The sequence below is a fragment of the Electrona antarctica genome (genome assembly GCF_951216825.1).
Source record: "Electrona antarctica genome assembly, chromosome: 8".
Classification (NCBI taxonomy): Eukaryota; Metazoa; Chordata; class Actinopteri; order Myctophiformes; family Myctophidae; genus Electrona; species Electrona antarctica.
In genome coordinates, this window is record NC_136789.1 from 8,492,275 (window position 1) to 8,509,387 (window position 17,113).

The 17,113-nt window shown below is 43.9% G+C and overlaps 1 protein-coding gene across 8 annotated transcripts in view; it reads right to left on the minus strand.

Annotated features, from left to right (window-relative positions):
* Nucleotides 1-17,113, minus strand: part of zzef1 (zinc finger, ZZ-type with EF hand domain 1) — a 51,689-nt gene that overhangs the window by 31,360 nt on the left and 3,216 nt on the right. For 3 of the 8 annotated variants that reach the window (XM_079508257.1, XM_079508251.1, XM_079508250.1), the window contains exons 4-29: nucleotides 16,540-16,723; nucleotides 16,198-16,397; nucleotides 15,221-15,431; nucleotides 13,997-14,113; nucleotides 13,467-13,645; nucleotides 13,033-13,131; nucleotides 12,835-12,926; nucleotides 12,589-12,734; nucleotides 10,902-11,007; nucleotides 10,356-10,607; nucleotides 10,098-10,189; nucleotides 8,842-9,068; nucleotides 6,989-7,128; nucleotides 6,744-6,814; nucleotides 6,345-6,459; nucleotides 5,329-5,491; nucleotides 4,904-5,025; nucleotides 4,685-4,807; nucleotides 4,371-4,540; nucleotides 4,198-4,279; nucleotides 3,195-3,396; nucleotides 2,601-2,725; nucleotides 2,250-2,484; nucleotides 1,996-2,078; nucleotides 1,305-1,395; nucleotides 276-1,143 (exon numbers count right to left, since the gene is read on the minus strand). In XM_079508257.1, coding sequence (XP_079364383.1) covers nucleotides 276-1,143; nucleotides 1,305-1,395; nucleotides 1,996-2,078; nucleotides 2,250-2,484; nucleotides 2,601-2,725; nucleotides 3,195-3,396; nucleotides 4,198-4,279; nucleotides 4,371-4,540; nucleotides 4,685-4,807; nucleotides 4,904-5,025; nucleotides 5,329-5,491; nucleotides 6,345-6,459; nucleotides 6,744-6,814; nucleotides 6,989-7,128; nucleotides 8,842-9,068; nucleotides 10,098-10,189; nucleotides 10,356-10,607; nucleotides 10,902-11,007; nucleotides 12,589-12,734; nucleotides 12,835-12,926; nucleotides 13,033-13,131; nucleotides 13,467-13,645; nucleotides 13,997-14,113; nucleotides 15,221-15,431; nucleotides 16,198-16,397; nucleotides 16,540-16,723 — 4,495 coding nt within the window. The remainder of the gene's footprint in view (nucleotides 1-275; nucleotides 1,144-1,304; nucleotides 1,396-1,995; nucleotides 2,079-2,249; nucleotides 2,485-2,600; nucleotides 2,726-3,194; nucleotides 3,397-4,197; nucleotides 4,280-4,370; nucleotides 4,541-4,684; nucleotides 4,808-4,903; nucleotides 5,026-5,328; nucleotides 5,492-6,344; nucleotides 6,460-6,743; nucleotides 6,815-6,988; nucleotides 7,129-8,841; nucleotides 9,069-10,097; nucleotides 10,190-10,355; nucleotides 10,608-10,901; nucleotides 11,008-12,588; nucleotides 12,735-12,834; nucleotides 12,927-13,032; nucleotides 13,132-13,466; nucleotides 13,646-13,996; nucleotides 14,114-15,220; nucleotides 15,432-16,197; nucleotides 16,398-16,539; nucleotides 16,724-17,113) is intronic. The other 5 variants (XM_079508256.1, XM_079508255.1, XM_079508254.1 and 2 more) reach the window with 5 other exon arrangements.

Below are 17,113 nucleotides of genomic sequence, written 5' to 3' on the forward strand. Positions count from 1 at the left end.
GTGTTAGGACAATGTTTGTGTTTACACAAATCCTCAAAAGGTAAACATAGGACCCCTCAAAAAATAGCAAATATATAATTTTGTCAATTAGGAATCACACAAGGAACTGTGGATTGTGATAACTAAGCCCGAGTGCTGTGCAGACAAACAAAGGAATGATAAGCCAGATGTATATACTTTTGCTCGACCGGTGCCGCACCGATCTACAAGCTACTAGACCTGCTATATTTCCCTGCACATGGAACGGGAGAATAAACGAAGCAACGGTTACACACCTGGCCGTGGTGAGAGCCTGGTCCTTCATGTAGTTGAGGATGTCTTTGAGTATGGGGTAGCGCTCTTTGACCGAGGGCAGCGTGCGGGGCTCCTCCATCGAGCGGTAGGAGAGCAGGCGCAAGCACCCACGACTAAAGGTGGCTTTGCGGGGGAAGGTGGAAGGGGACGCCGGCTCAGCCGTCTGGGACGAGACGCTCTCTGTGGATCCCCTGCGACCATGATGGCTGGTGGACCCGCCGCCAGGCCCCACCTCAGAGGACGAGGAGGAGCTTGGGGCCTGAGCCTTAAGGATCTGGCTCTGACCTTTGGCCTCATTGTCTCCCTCGGGTGCTGCTGCTGCTGCTGCTGCCTGGGTCCCCGGTGCCGAGGGGCTCGCCTGGAACACTCCTTCTGACACAGAACTGGAGCGGAGGAGTGGAACACTGCTGCTCCCCTCTGCTGATACTGAACCGGAGCGGAGGAGTGGAACACTGCTGCTCCCCTCTGCTGATACTGAACCGGAGCGGAGGAGTGGAACACTGCTGCTCCCCTCTGCTGATACTGAACCGGAGCGGAGGAGTGGAAGACTGCTGCTCCCCTCTGCTGATACTGAACCGGAGCGGAGGAGTGGAACACTGCTGCTCCCCTCTGCTGATACTGAACCGGAGCGGAGGAGTGGAAGACTGCTGCTCCCCTCTGCTGATACTGAACCGGAGCGGAGGAGTGGAACACTGCTGCTCCCCTCTGCTGATACTGAACCGGAGCGGAGGAGTGGAACACTGCTGCTCCCCTCTGCTGTGGAAGTAGTGGAAGCATCACCGTCCTGGGAGGCTGCTCCGCTGGGTGCGAACCGGAACAGCAGGAGGCTTTTCTCGATGCAGGTCTCAGCTTTTAGAGAGACAGGAGTCAGGACCGTATTCATGCAGCCATTTTGTCTTATGTCATACTCACATAAGAGTGACATAATAATGAAATAAGAGTAAAATGTCAATATGGTTACATTTGCAGCCCATCAAAAATGCTCAAAAAGGCGGCGGCAGTTTGCTCACCCAGCGTCTCCATCGTGACCTCGCCATGACCTGCCTCCTTCTCGTCAGGAACATTCAATTTGCCAACCAGGTATCTCTGCTTCATTTCCAACTTGTGAAAAAAAAGACAAAAATACAAAATACGTTATTAACACTACTTTTGCCGGGGATTTTTTCAGAATAAAGGCGTGTCAAGCTGTTGGGCTCTGAAAATCCCCGCCTTCCATTTCCCCCCAAAACTGGGAGGTATAATGTTCCATTACTACCTTGCGCTACCTCGTCTGATCTCTCTTTAGAAGCATTAATATTCCAAATGAGATGCTTGGTTAAGTCTGGAATTAGGACTTCTCTTGAGTGTACAGGGTTTGATGAGGGCCCAGGTAGGGCCGGTACTTAAATTTCGGGCCTGTTGAGAATTCTAGTTTTCGCCGGGTGCCGGGCTGCACTAATAACTTTGGGAGAAAATTTACCTACCGGTATGTACCTTAAAGTATTAATCCTTAAATATACCGTAGTTGGTTTCACCATTTTATTTTTCTATTATGATAGCAGTCTGTCTGTATGCATGCATGCGTTTGTTTAGTGCGTCTATGTTGTTAGATCGGTGAGTCTTGAAGAGGTCCCAAGTCTTTCTTTTTGGTTTTGAGAACCACTGGACTACACAACCGGCAGTAATACGTTCAATTAGATGAGTCCTTCCAAAAACACTCACCATCCATGTTCTGATGCCATCGGCCAGGGAGTACACGTGTACAAAGTCTTCATTCAGGCACGGCTTGCCGCCCTGACTGACTACTTGTACAACAACAAGAAGCAGAGGAGAAGTCATAAATGCTTTATCTTGATGAACCTTCTATTTTACTATAAGAAGCTCCATCAAAGCAGGAACCCGACATTAAAAGTACAAACTATAACCATGCATATTAGTTTCATGCCCTGTGACCAATAATTATAATAAACCCTTACCATAGATTTGTAGGGCATTGCTCAGGGCCGGTGTGTGGTATACCATGGCTGCCCAGATGGCATTCACAGCCTGGTCAACCTTTGGCCCGGTGCCTATCTCATTCCTCATTGGTTGCTTTCTACAGGACTGCATGAGGGTCCTCATCAGCTCGCTTCTGCTGTCGGTTGAATCCTGTGAAGGATTCCATCTGGCAAAGTCTTCCAGGAAGCTTGTGAATTCTTCAGCATGGCATGTCTGTGTGAAAAAGATGAAGAACGCTCAGCAACACAGCACGACATGGTACATACATGCAGTAAGCATCAAGATGACTACATATAATACACAACTACAATAAACACCACAGAACATACCTGGTTTGTCTGTGTACACACATCCCTTGATTCATGCAGTCCGTGTTTGAAAACTGGTTTCCATAAAGGCGAGGACTGAACATGGGACATCTTCCCTGCTGGGAGCTCCTTTACACTGCGAATCTCTGTGTCGGGATAGAGAAAACAAAATGTTGGTTATATAAAGGCCAGGCAACAACGTCTTATGCACACCTGATCGGCTCAGATCGTGCGTAGGCAGGCCAGCATGAAATATAACTTAAAGCCATGAAAAAAGGCTCACACCCCATATAAAATATCTACTGATTCAGTCTTTTTTTCCTTCTCAATCAGCTGTTAGCTGTTCTTCATTTTCTCCTCAGTTCAGTCAATTTGTCAATTCTCCCCCCATGTTTGTACAGTCCCCGGCGCTGTGAAACCACTAACGTTTGGTCTGCGGAGGGTGTAGACAGACAACAATGTGCAGAAACGGAGAACACCCTCCTCTGTTGGCTTCCCACCCGTGATCACAACCAATTCCCGCCAAGCCGGAGTGACGGCTGAGAAAGGCCAGTCTTCGTGGTGGTGGGCAGCCTGATCTGTTGACATGAGCCTGTCACAAACATGAAGTCTCACCGTACGGGGACTTCAGGGCCATCGTCCTAGACGCCAAGCGGCCCATGAGGCGAGCCACCAGCAGCTGCAGGTCAGACATCCAGGAGACTGTGATGTCTGGCAGGCCCAGAGCGGTCACAGAGAACTTGTAGCCCCACTCATTGTTGCTGCTGTCGGAGTGGAAGAGGAACTGCAGCTGAGGGCCCGTGTCAAACGTTACTTTCTGCAGGAGAGCCGGAGGAAAGACAAGTCATAGTTGTGAGCCAAGGAAGAGATGCCGGAGCTTTGATATATGTTAAGACACTGGACACTGGAACTAAAATAGAAAAAGATTTACCAAACTTCTGTGCCAATTTTTAGGGTGCACGACATACATGGACCCTTACAGGTCCATTTGTGCCCAATTAAATAAGTGCTGAAGATTTTACAGCGCAGATTCTACAAATGTCGTCTAAATCATGACATGTTTCTATATCAGTGGTTCTCAAACTATTTCATGGACCCCAAATATTATATGTATTTGGCCGCCGGAACGCCTTCTCAAAATATGTTGTTTAAGAAACACCCCAGAAGCAAAGATTTGAGTTAAAACATTCACTGTGAAAGAATATACTGTATATTCAAAGAATTTAACACATTTTCACATTTTTTCAAAAATAGCAGATCTACAAGCTCGTAGCGTGGCACTCGGTGCAGTGCTATGAGTTTGTAGATCTGCTATTTTTTGAAAAATCGCGAAACAGCTAAAGTTCAAAATAATGGTTCAAGGGGTTAAAAGCTATGAGGTGACACAGATGCGTGCTCAGATCAGATTCTAAAAATGTCTTCTACATCCTGACAGTTTTCTGAAAAAGCTATGTTTCCATGTCAGTCGTTCGATTTTTCAAAAATAGCAGACCTACAAGCTCGTAGCGCGCCACTCGGTGGCGCGCTATGAGCTTGTAGATCTGCTATTTTTCAATAGCTAAAGCATAACATAATGCTAACACCAAAAGGGGTGATGGCGCTATAACCCACGTCTTACCTTTGGCCACTTCTCTGTTCCGACCTTCATGTCATAACGAACCTTTCCGCCTCTGGCATCAGTGAACTCCAGGTAGTCATACCTGGCAATATTCAGAGACAACGGTAAATGTCATGTGTTCGTTATGTCAAAAATGACAGGATGTCTAAGGTTTTTACTTTGCCCGTTTTTACCTTTTCTCCGTCTCGCAGCGCTCGTCGAATTCCACCTCAAAGGAGGTGGCGCCCGGGCAGGCAAAGATGGTGGTCTCATGACGGCTGTTCTCATAGTTGTGAGGAGACTCCATGTTCCAGGTTCTCAGGACCACTGGCTGCTGTGGCTGTTGGCAGCTTTCCTGGTCCACCTGAAACAAGGGTTGTTAAAACAATTATCCACTTGAACCATATAGTTTGTTAACGTGTGACCTACTACACACTAGGTCCGCTACATTTTTCCCTCTATAACAAATCTTATAATGGTCCCATAGCAATCACCAATGTGGGCCCACCTTGGAGAAGATGTCTCCTGTCTCATTGGAGAGGTTTTTCAGAAGCTCTACCAGAGAAGAGAAGCTCTTCAGCAGCATACTGTGGGGGATGTCCAAGGAACACAGCTCCAGCAGGAATATCATCTGATGAGGCACAACACTTATTAGCACAGTTTTAATGACACTGCTGCACAGTGCACTGTCCTATCTCGTTAACATGACAATAGAAGAATGTATTACCAGTTGTCTGGTCACCATGGCCAGGATGGAGCTGCTCAGTTTGACAGTGATTTCGGCCCCACTATATTTCTCCAACAGGGAGCTCAGCACAGCCTTGGTGCTGCCTAAGAACTGATCCACATCTAGGAGGAGGAAAGAGATGGACTCAATACAAATCTCTGGCTGTTCGTTAAACAGTTGAGCCAACACAAAAACAACAGCTTGTGCTCTAATGTATTATTTCTAGGGATATCCTGATCCTTTTTGTTCCCAATCCGATCATTTAATTTTGAGTATCTGCTGATACAGATTTCCCTGATCCGCTGTTTATATTTTTATAAAACAGCCATATCACAATAGTACAATATCCATGATGTCATACGCATACCCTTTATAGTCCTGAAAAGGTCAAATGAGACAGTGTTCAAGTTACGTAGTTTCCTCACATTTGAGCAGGATGTCCTTGGCCAGTTCTCCAGCAGTGGAGGACGCCCCTCCTTTGAGGTGCAGGTAACACCAGGAGAGGAGGCTGCCCTGCAGAGCCCAGAAGAGAGAGAGCAGCACGGTACGGCTGGCCCCGCCACTCACATCCACCACCATCACCTCACACTGGCACAGGATGGTAGAGGAAGACACCAACATCAGCACCGGTGCATTTATTTTCAGGTTGTTGGTTCAGGGCAAATAAAACAAAAACACTTTGAACTTGCTCTGATGAAACACTAGAGCTGGAGGATTAAAGACATTTCTCAACTGAGCAAGTTGTCTTTCATCTATTATTTAGTTGTAAAACACAATACAACAATAACCCTCCTTTCCTTGATTTGCTCAAACCTGTGCTAGATAGGCTGATAGAGGCAGTTGGGTGGTCCAATCACTGCACATGCACGTACAGGATTTGCAAACACACGTGGTTGATTGATTTATTCTTTGGGCGGAAAATTTGAATATTGTCATTTGTCGGTCACAGTGGCCGGCCCAAAGATTGGTTGAAGAACACCTGATCCTAAGGTAATAACTGATCTTTTGAACATTTCAATTTAGCTAGAATATTAGACTGGAGTCCATAAATTATTAGCAAGGATTTCCACAAAAGACCAAAGGCACAATATTAGTACATTTTCCATTGTCGTACTATGCAAGAGGCAACCTGGTGTGGCATAGCCACCACGTGGGCATGCCACATCATTATATCTATGCCGAATTGAAGTGGACTCGGCCCCAGACCTTGTTTTCTCCCTTGAAATAAAAAAGTCTGGGTTTCCGAGGCTATGGCTAATGGAACCACACCAGGTTAAAATTTAAGTTAAGTTCAATGGACTATACAATTTTCTTATCACTTAATAAGCAAACCATTAGGAACTGAAATAACAGTTACCATGAACATAGGTCATTATAGTACAACTTTTAGCCAATTGCACATCAGTGATATTTCCATAAATGACAATGAAGGAGATCTGACCTCTCTGGTTGCTACCAGAAGCAGAGTCTCCATGACGGACAGGATGGGGCTGATGTCAAAGTCGGAGGGCGCTCCTTTGGGTGGGAGCAAGAGAAGGCCGCTAGGATCCTGGTCACTGTAGGGACAAGAAAGATGCTATTTGCAGTTTGCTGTAATCATGGAATAAAGCAAAATAAAATCTCAAGACTGAAAATGTAATGATGATGTTTTAGGCCAACCAGCTGAAGAAATGAAAGATTTGAGTTTGCTTTTATGACATTTCCATGTCATGCTGGCTTCCATGGAATCCAAATGACTGAAATCAGTCGTGGCGATTGAGAACTTTAATCTATGTGGAATACACTGGGTTGCAGGTACATTGTGGATGTATCTGATGTGCATGCATCAACACATGCTTACCTGAAGTAATTACACAGGGATGCAAAGGTCACCTTCACTGACTTGGGCTGATCCTCTTCTGTGATGTTTTTCTGAGAGAGAGAGGGGGGAAAAAAAGTTTATATTTAGTGTCAAATATTCTTTCAAAAAAAGAACACAGTAAAATCCTCAGTCAATCTCACCGTTATTTACATGTTTACACTCTCGGGAATTCAAGTAACAGAAATAAATTGTATTTTGCGGTTAAGGAAAGGGAATTGTCTCACAGTTACCATCATGTTGAAGAGTTTGTCCCTCCTGCTGTGTTTATCGGGGAAGAAGACAGCCGCTCCATTAAGAATGGCCTTGATCGCCTCCTTCTGCAAGACTTTCTCCACCAACTCCTCCGCCTCCGGAGCATCCACAACTAAAAACAACAGCAACACTCAGTCTCATGGTCACAAACTAACATCCCACTACCAGAATCAGAGAGGTGACGTCGCTGTGTGCGTCTGCGTCAGCTCATCACGGGCTGACCAGCACTCCACCTGCCTTCAAATTTCTCACAGACACTTCATCACTTCTCTGTCTATGTATGGTCTAGGCTTATTATCCCACTCTCAATATTTTCACATATTGTACAGTTAATATAAAACGCATTATTCAGGCACATTTCAGCCACCTTTTTTGCCTATTAGGCCCACTCTACGCAATGTCATCAAACAGCGACGTGCACCTATGGTAACATCATTCTACAGACCACAGGTTTCTGCGTTACACCCTTTTTTTCTCTTTTTTGTCTTTGTTGCCTAATTGTGATTCTAGTTCACAATTAGAGCAGAAGACAAATACACTTACACACTGCCAAAACAATACAGAGTTTCCAGAGGAGAAATATTCAAATATTTCATAGCTTTATTATCGATATAGTGTTGTTATGTTGCACATGATTATTTTTGCAGATTTCACACACTGAATTTTGCTGCTTGTTCTTGATAATTTTACTTTCAGGTGAGATTGAGAACAGTACTCTACGGGCTATACAAATAAGCTTGACTTGACCTATAATCACTGTTAAAAAGGGTTTTACAGGACCACATTTAACAAAGGTAACAAAAACAACACTCCCGGACCTCAGACCACAATCAGGCTGATTTGATTCATTTAGCATTTCTACTGTATACGTCGAGTAGCCAAGGAATGGCGGAAAAGATAAATCCCTGTAGAAGTATCTCTACAAGAATCTAATGATTAGCTACATCTGAAGCAGCTCTAGATTAACAGGTTCCCAAACTCGTTAGCCTGTGACCCAAAAGAGAGATTAGACATTTGCTCAGGACCCAAACTAGTGACAAAAGCAGATCTACAAACTCACAACACGTCACTTCGCGCCGCTTGTAGATCAGTTATTTTCACTAGTTCTTAAACATTTGTTTTCTAATTTATGGAATTTCTTAGAATTCTCATTGCATTTTTGTTTTTAATAAATTGTCTTTTTCTTTCAATGTTTTTTTTTAAATTGTTAACCCTTTCAGCGCTATCATTTATTGAAAAATTAGGATCTAATTCACGCCATTTTTAAATTTAAGCTCTTATTTTGAAAAGCCGCCATTTCCGCGTCACTAGCAGTAGTCCTAAATTAGGAAGTTACACGGAGCTGGGCCGGCCTTGTTTACATTTGTGAATCCAGACCGGAGCTCTGCAGAGCTCCAGATCGTCAGATCTGTGCCGTCAAAGAAACGCTGTTTTGACCAAAATGCCATCTGGGACAAGGAATAGGAGATACAGGCGATTGAAAGAAATGGATAGAATGGATTATTATGGCGACGACGATCTAAGATGGGCGATCCAGTGCTGTGCTAACAACACAGCTAGCTAACCGGCTAACGTGAGTAGCATTTTGGCTCGAGCAATCGAAATGGCAATGGCGTTAAGCGTCAGTATCAAAATTAGGCTTCAATTGACAAAGATCGTCGCCAATGGCGCTGAAAGTATTAATAATTAAAAACTAAATGTAGGAAACCAAAAAAATTACTATAGGGACCCATAAAAATGGGTCCCGACCCAGTGTTTGGGAAGCAGTGCTCGAGAAGGATGTTTTACTGTGTTAATGGCTGTATGCCCTGGGTGGAGGTCTTACTTTGGCAGAGGTGAGTGTAGAGGTCCCACACAGATCTTGCGGTGTCAGGCTGAGCGTCCGGCAGAGGGTCAGCACTGTTGCAGGGAGACGGACAAGGCTCTGCGGCCGCCGCCGCCTCCATCCCATCCTCGGGATCACAGGTTTCCAAAGGGTTGGGGAGCATGGGAAAACAGTTCTGAAGCAGCTGGAGCAGTAGAACTCTGCTCTTCATCACCTCGTCTCCCTCGCTGAGCACATACAACACAAACAAGCACACATACACATTAGACGTTGTGCCTTAACACTTACAGCGCTAGCATTTATTGACAAATGATATAATTCACGCCAGCATTTTTCCCTGTGCAGCTCTTATTTTGAAGAGACAAAAATCTAGACCGGATGTTGTGAACTTATGTTGGGTTGTGTGACGATGCTGTATCGTTCCATGTTTGCCGTGGGTGCTGCTTTAACATGTGGATCGCATCGTCTGCTCTGGGCCCTGGAATAAACATTGTTTTGACCAAAATCTGGGACAAGGAATAGGAGATACAGGCGATTGGGTGATTATGGCCACGAAGACACCATTTTTAATGCCGCGATCCTGTGTTATTGAGAGCACCAGCTATCAACCCGATGCTAACGTAAGTAGCATTATGGCTTGATCGATCGAAAGTGCTATAAAAGTGCAATTGCCATGGATCTACGGCAATGGCGTTGAGGGTTTTATTAAATAATGAGCTTTAATTGATGTAGATCTCGGCCAATAGCGTTATAAGTGTTAGTAGGACGTGCAGGCGACTGAATCAGTGAGTACATCTGAACCACTTAGTCAGGTTTCATTCCTGAAGTAGAATGGGAACACAAATGGAAATGTCACCTTGCTTTTTAAGGTGTTTTGACCTCTGCACTGCCTAATAGCACTGATATAGTTTAATTTTAATTAATTTCTTATATAATAAAATTGCAATGACAGTATGCATTTACTTATGCAAGAATTGGAATGAAGGAACAAACATTTTTATGAGCGATGTGATTGTCTTTTATTTTACTTCTTGTGAAGGATCATGATATTCAAACTGGTATCTGATCACAGACAGCCGCAATGGCAGGTCACATATATGGATGGAACTCACATCTGGCCTCAACCTGAGAAGATTGGATGCTTAGATAGTCTAGAGAATGACTAGTGTAACCATATCCTATGACACTGGTCAAGCCAACGGCATTTAGTTACTCGGCACAGTGTATAAAAAACAATTATCGGTCTCACTACTCACATCTCCCTGAGTTTACTGTAGAAGTTCCAGAACAGGGTGAGATTGAGACCACTGAAGTCCAGGAGCAGCTTCTGCTTGAAGTGGGACACATCCTACGGAAAAGCAGAAAACAGTCAACCATTATTATGCCTGATTTATACTTGGTTGCGCATCATGTTTGCGCATCACAAACAGCTGGTCTACAAGCTGCAATGAGACATGTAGTGAGCTTGTGAATCTGCTATTGTCAGTGCGACAGTGCCGCGCAGCTAAGAATACCTTGATCGGTCCCGAGTAGTGAAGAGAGGTTACCATGTCTCGTGTAAGCTGTTGGATGAAGAACAGGGTCTTGTTCAGCAGGGTAAGTCCAGTGACTGCATCACCCTCTGAGCCGTCTGCCTCTGGGCTGAGCTCGTCCAGGTCGCCCAGCCTCTCCGCCCCGAGGCACAGGTAACCACTGAAGCTGAGGGACTGTACCCCCAGGCGCTCAGCAGTGTCCTGCCTGGCACACAGGAACTTCACCATGAGAAACTGTGAAGACATGGTGATGGTGGACAATATACCATGTTAATGGGCGGGTGCTTTGACGGACAATAAACCACGTCAACGGACGGACCAGCAGATGCTTTTACCTACTCTGGAACAGATATGGCCGTAGGAACCAGAATGAGCAGCATAAAGCTGTTAAATTACTATGGAATATTATGTTGACATGGAAGACATAACAAAGGCGAGTTAAAATGAAAGCAGGTCCCAATTTTTTTTTATACTGTTAACTGTGTATCGTTTACTACTGGATGTGAACTAGCTAGGGGTAGCACAAACCTTTGCAACACGACACTGCTGCAGCTTGATCTCCACGTCATTCCAGTCATCTTCCAGCTCGAACCAGCCAATGGGCTCATCTTCACACTGGGCTGGAATCCTCATACTGCAGGGTCAGATGACAGCATGGGCAATAAGCTATTTGCATAGATAAGCCATTGACATTAAGCCCTGCGACCTCATCTGTTGACTCATTTCAGATGGTTCATATATTTTTTCCTAAATATATTTTATTATAATCTTGTTTTCTAATGTTATGATGTTGTTGCTACTATTCTGTATATACAAACAGATTGCATTTTTAAAGCGTTTTTCTAAGTACTCAAAGCGCTTACAATGGTCCATTCATTCATACATTGGGAGGTGAAGCGGCGAACAGTCAACGCCAGCGTCCTGACTTCCCACATTCACACACCAATGGTGGCAAGCTTGCACCGACCGACTCATTGGAGGCAATGTGAGGTTCAGTGTCTTGCCCAAGGACACCAACGACCCACGGATCATTGGACGACCTGCTCTACCTCCTGAACCAGTGCCACAGCCGCCCACATGCATACCTTTGCGCATTCTCTCCAGTTGTTGTTATGCCCCCTAATTTTCCCACAAGGCTTATCCTTAGTTTTCCTTGCTTTTAATGTCTTATCATAGCTTTATTATCGATAGTGTTATGTTGCACATTATTTTTGCAGACCTCACACTGAATTTTGCTGCTTGTTCTTGATTATTTTTCATCCATTACTTTCAGATGAGATTGAGAACAGTATTCTATAGGTATAGGTCAAGATATAGTTATTTGTATAGCCCGTTATCACTGTTAAAAGGGTTTTACAGGCCCACATTTAACAAAGGAAACAAAACAACACTCCCTGAACTCAGACCACCAATCAGGCTGATTTGATTCATTTAGCATTTCTACTGTATGTGAGCAGCCAAGGAATGCCGGAAAAGATAAATCCCTGTAGTGTTCTTTGATTAGTTTACCTTTCTGTGCTCATGACTACAGTAGCTGCACTGACAGCTTCTTCTTATCCGATTACGTTTTGGTTCACCTGACTTTGTATGTAATTGTCTGAAAATGTGGAGGTGTGCAACAAAGCAGTCACTGAATCACGTTCGATTTTTGGTACACAATCTGTTATGTACTTTTCTATTTCTTGAATTAGATTCATGAAAGAATTGACATGAGTGTGTGTGCTTTACAGTCATGATGTATGCCGTTTTTCCACTATGACCTAATGCGTCCTCAGGGGGAGGGTGTCTGCTATACTGGGTCAATATGCTTTATACAGAAAAGTGTCTTGAGACATCTTGCTGTGATTCGGCATAAATTAGATTTTATGTTAGTGTAAATGACTAGACAGACATCAAACAGGAGGTACTGTATATGACAACAGAAACCATGTCATTGCACATGTGGTATGGGCACTCTTTAAAGCATCAACAACTGGGATAGTCATGGACAGTTTGATAAACATGCAAGTAAGTGAGGCCAACTACATTAAATGGACTATTTTGTAATTTGGAGATCTGCAAATTACTTGTGACCTGCAACTCCACAGAGGGTACCAGGCATTATACAGACAGCTGGCTGCCCTTAATGTCCTCGCTTTGATATTATCCCTTTAAAATATTAAACTGAAATAACAAGACAATCACTAACAGATCAGATTTTGGCAAAAGTCCTTACTTGTCTTGCACAAACTCCTTGTAGTCCTTGAAGTCCCACGAGTCGTATTTTTGGAATCTTTTGAAATGTTTCTCTGCATCAAAAGGGTCGGTTTCCTTGTATGCAAACACCAAGCCACACTTTGCTCCGATGGCTCCTTTCCGTACCTTATCATGCAAAGCAGACAGGAGGTGATATGTATGTACGTTAATGCCAAATGACTCATTCTTTGTCAAAAATTCACAGAGTAATAAAAAGCGGTCTCACTTTGATCTTCATCTGAGTAATCTGGAAGTTGCTCTGGTCCTCAGTAGACAAGATGATGCTGGCCTTCTTTCGCCCACTCTCTGTGAGAAAACCTTTGAAGAAACATGGAACGTTCAATATCACTTTAGAGGATAATGCATACGGTACTCCAACACTCCCAAAAACAATGCCCTTGTCCAAATCGAGTTCTTGTCATACCATCTCCTGTGGAGGGTTCCGTTAGCATGTTCTCTGGTCCAGACTTCTCTTCTTTGCTCTTCACATCACAGGCCTGAAGGTGCAGCTGGAGGGGTTTCCCTGGATAAATGAATAAATAAACTGGAGAGATGAGCATTTCAAGATATTTAAGTTTATCAACCTTTCAAGACTACATGTAACGAAAAGAGCAGAGATGGCTCCTGCTCAGCCATGATTTAGCAAAGAGCTTTTAAACTTGTGTTACACCAGATCTGACCTTGGACTTATATTCCCTTTACAGTTTCTAATCCTTATTCGTAAAGTGGGAATGGCTGATCCAACAGAATCACAGCACTACAACTTTGCCGGATTCTAATAATGCATCACTTGTGTGCAAGTGTTGCAGCTTTGTTTGGTTCTCTGGCCTATGGCTTCCAAACATCTCCTTGTGTTACCATTCCGGTATAGCAGCCGCAGCCGGACGGAGGCCATGGAGGATATGAGGGAGGAAGCTCTGTACTCGGCCTCCAGATGATCACTGATGCCAGACAGGGCCTGCAACACTTTGGCCACACTGCCTCGGGCCAAGGCAAAGGCTAGCAGCGTCAGCTCTGCATCGGGACTCACACAGCAGCTACACAGAGAGGACAGACAGATGTTGTGTGTCATTAGCTTGTAATCTAATGAGAATAAAAATGTAATTATTGATTCTCAAGAGATACTCCAATGAACATTAAAAATAAATTGTAATTGCCTTTTATCTTTTTACTATTTTGAAAATGTTACGTCTTTGACCCAGTGTGTGTGTGTGTGTGTGTGTGTAATATTAGTTTATAGCATACATTATATTAGAATATTAGATCATCATCATATTCAATGAAAAGTTTTTAAAATGTCAGGTGACGGTTGTCGTGATGTCAGACAAATGAGTAGTGTGTAGCAATGACATGTCACTGATAATATTAAAAGAGGGGTTGATCATTACTCTGCTATCCGGAGGAGAAATCCATCCACTTCCTCCAGGATGTTCATGGAGAAGAACTTGGGGAACTCGGTGGATGACGGAGTTAGGGACAACGGTGGCATGTGCCGCAAGGCTTTCCTGAGGAAAAGATCAAGAGATAATTACAAGAAGATTACGGCAGCCTCGACTGTGTAAGCATAATTGCTTTCATCTAGAGAAGAGGTTGTCTGTCAAAAGTAGACCAGTCACAGCTCACGCCGCTAAGTGCACGAACAGATGGGTGCGGTTTCCCCACAGCCAAATATCAAGTGCAAAATGGGTGCTGTGTGAATATAGTTAATAGTGACAATAGTCTCTAAGACAGTGGTTCCCAAACTTTTCAGTCCGTGGCCCAAAACAGAACCCAAACTAGTGAAAATAGCAGATCTACAAGGTGACCTTGTGAGCTTGTAGATCGGCAATTTTCACTACTTCTTAAATATTTGTTCTGATTTATGGAATTCCGATAGATTCTTCTTTCATTTCTTCATGACATTGCTGAAAAAAAATCATTGGATTTTGTTATTAAGAGTTTAAGGGCCCCAGACGGAGATCACCGTCAAGTTCAAGTTCACGGTCAGTTGCCAGAGACAGAGATTGATAAATAGGACGGAGATTAATGATATCAAAACCGGTCGCATCGCTCCACAGCCTAGGAGCGCTTGTTGCCCAATCCTCGGTGTTGCACAACAGTGACACGTCATCGAAAATGTTCCCTGCCTGTTTAGCGGACGAAAACGAAAATCTTAAAACGTTCATAACTCGCGATCTAAATCATCCCGTCTAATTATGAAAAAAGATCCTGTGTTAGACGGCGCTCCGCGGTCCAGTCGCTAGTCGCGATAGATTTATTCTTACCTCCCGTTGTTGTCGATCGACTCTAGAGTGGTGTGGCTATTGTTAGCTGCTACACAGACATTCACAACTACTTCCGGTCCCCCGGTAAAAGTGGTCTGGGCGCTATAAATGATGGGCACATTTTATTAATGGATTAAATAGCTCCGGGCTCTCAAGGTGTTAATTCATGAAAAGGTTTTCTTTTTTGAGAATGATTTTTGAAAATGTTTTGAAATAATAATAATTGAAAACCAAATGTAGGAAACAAAAGCTAAGGGGAATTTTGTCCGCGACCCACTGTTTGGGAAACAGTGCTCTAAGAAATTATATCAAACCCCTTTACAAGCCAGAATTATAAGGGATTCTTACTGTGTGCTCTGAAGGACCGTCTGGGCCAGGACAGGGTTGGTCTCCATGGAGGCAGTGACCAGCGAGGTGAGGAGAGACAGGTACCAGATGGCCGAGGCATCCGAAACAGACACCTCTTTGCTTTTAGTGATCTGATAGCCGAGGGTCTTCAAGCCGTGAATCCGAGTGTCACATCCGTCACTCAGGCACCGCTTGATGTTGATCTGGATGTCTGAGAGAGAGATCGTGATATGGTTAGTGCAATGATGAAATATGTAACGTATAAAATAATATTTGACCCTTTGACAGGTCATAAATAAAACATGACATGCAGTATCCAATACTACATACTTAGCATCCCTGTTCAACCTTTAGCTATTGATAGTAAGTTATTATGCCGATTTATAATGAAGATAAGTAAAGTCTACACCTCATTTGGTCAAATGGAAATAGTTATCATTATAAACATGTTTCCTATAATGTTGGTGTAACTATGAGATTTGCTGGTTTTCCTTTTCCCCAGATTTTCAGCTATGAGCCAACTTTCACAGTCCCACTTTTGCATCTACCTCACCAGGCAGGCATGATTTCCTACAGTAGACTGTTCAGGCTTTCATGGCTGTAGTGTAGGTCGTTCTGTTTTGTGATGCATCATGCATGAGTTGGGAATGTGATTGGTATACTTTTGAGAGGGGACACACACACACACACTGTGTAGATCACAACTCTATGGATTTTTTTCCCCCTCACTGTATATGTTTCTTTTCCCTTTTTACCTCCTTTATGATGAATTCCTGTTCTGTCTATAGAAGTGTCTATTTGTACGTCTCTAAATGTTTTGATGATTTGAACATGGTGGACCCTATTGGAAACAAGTGTAATGCTTAATTGGGTCGTCCACTCACAGTTAACAGCCTTTGTATTGAGTTTGTGCTTGAAATGTACTGTAATTCTGCAAACTGTTAATAAATTCTTCAATCAATCAATCAAAAACTCACAGGGGTGTGTGATGTTGGCATTCTCCAAGAGAGCGACATAGCCAGTGACGTTGCTGGGAATGCGAATGTCGCGGATCTCCTGCAGGGAGCGTCGGTTCTTCCCAACGGCTACGGACACCAGCTGAGGCATGTAGCTGTGGTCATTGGAGGCCACGGCGATGGCCAGGCGTCTCAACACCACATCTGGTTTCATTTTTAACCTGCGAGCAGAAGGAAGACAGAGGCCCACATTAAAAAATTAATGGCAAAATGACATTAAATGCCCACATGTCAGGCATCGCTTACATCAACCCAGGTGTGGGTGTAGTGCCGAAGTCTCTCCTGGCCAGGAGTGTTGCTTACCTTATCCAGTGCGAGCGTGCGCTGCCGTCAGACTGCCAAAAAGACCCTGTTTCCCCATTTGTCATCTTGTGAATGTCGGCCGCATTGGATGAAGCTTCTATGAAGCTGAAACACTGTGTGACCACTTTCACCTTGTCCACCTCTGGGTCCCGGTTCAGCTCTGCTCTGTACTGGATGTCCAAGTCTGGTGTGAAACATACAGAAACTATAATGTATTGTTGCTCAAATGTGTCGACAGCTAAAAATTGTTAAGAGCTTTTTAGAAATAAGACTGTACAACTCCTCATATGGTTGGCTTGATCAGGCTGATTAGGATAGGGGATGTTGAATTCAAGCCACTGGGTTTGGGCAGTCATTTTATTGTATTGTAGGTTGACTATGCTTAGATGCCTATTTTAGATATTTTTGAGGTGGCGCTAGCCCACCTATGTCCAGCTTTGATGGTGTGTGTAAACACAAACATTAAATGCCATTGACAATGAATGGCCAGTTTTGAGTGTTTGTGTAAACACAAACATTGAAGATGAAAGTGAGGACGCAAATTCTGATCTCCCTGAATGAGATGATGTATGAT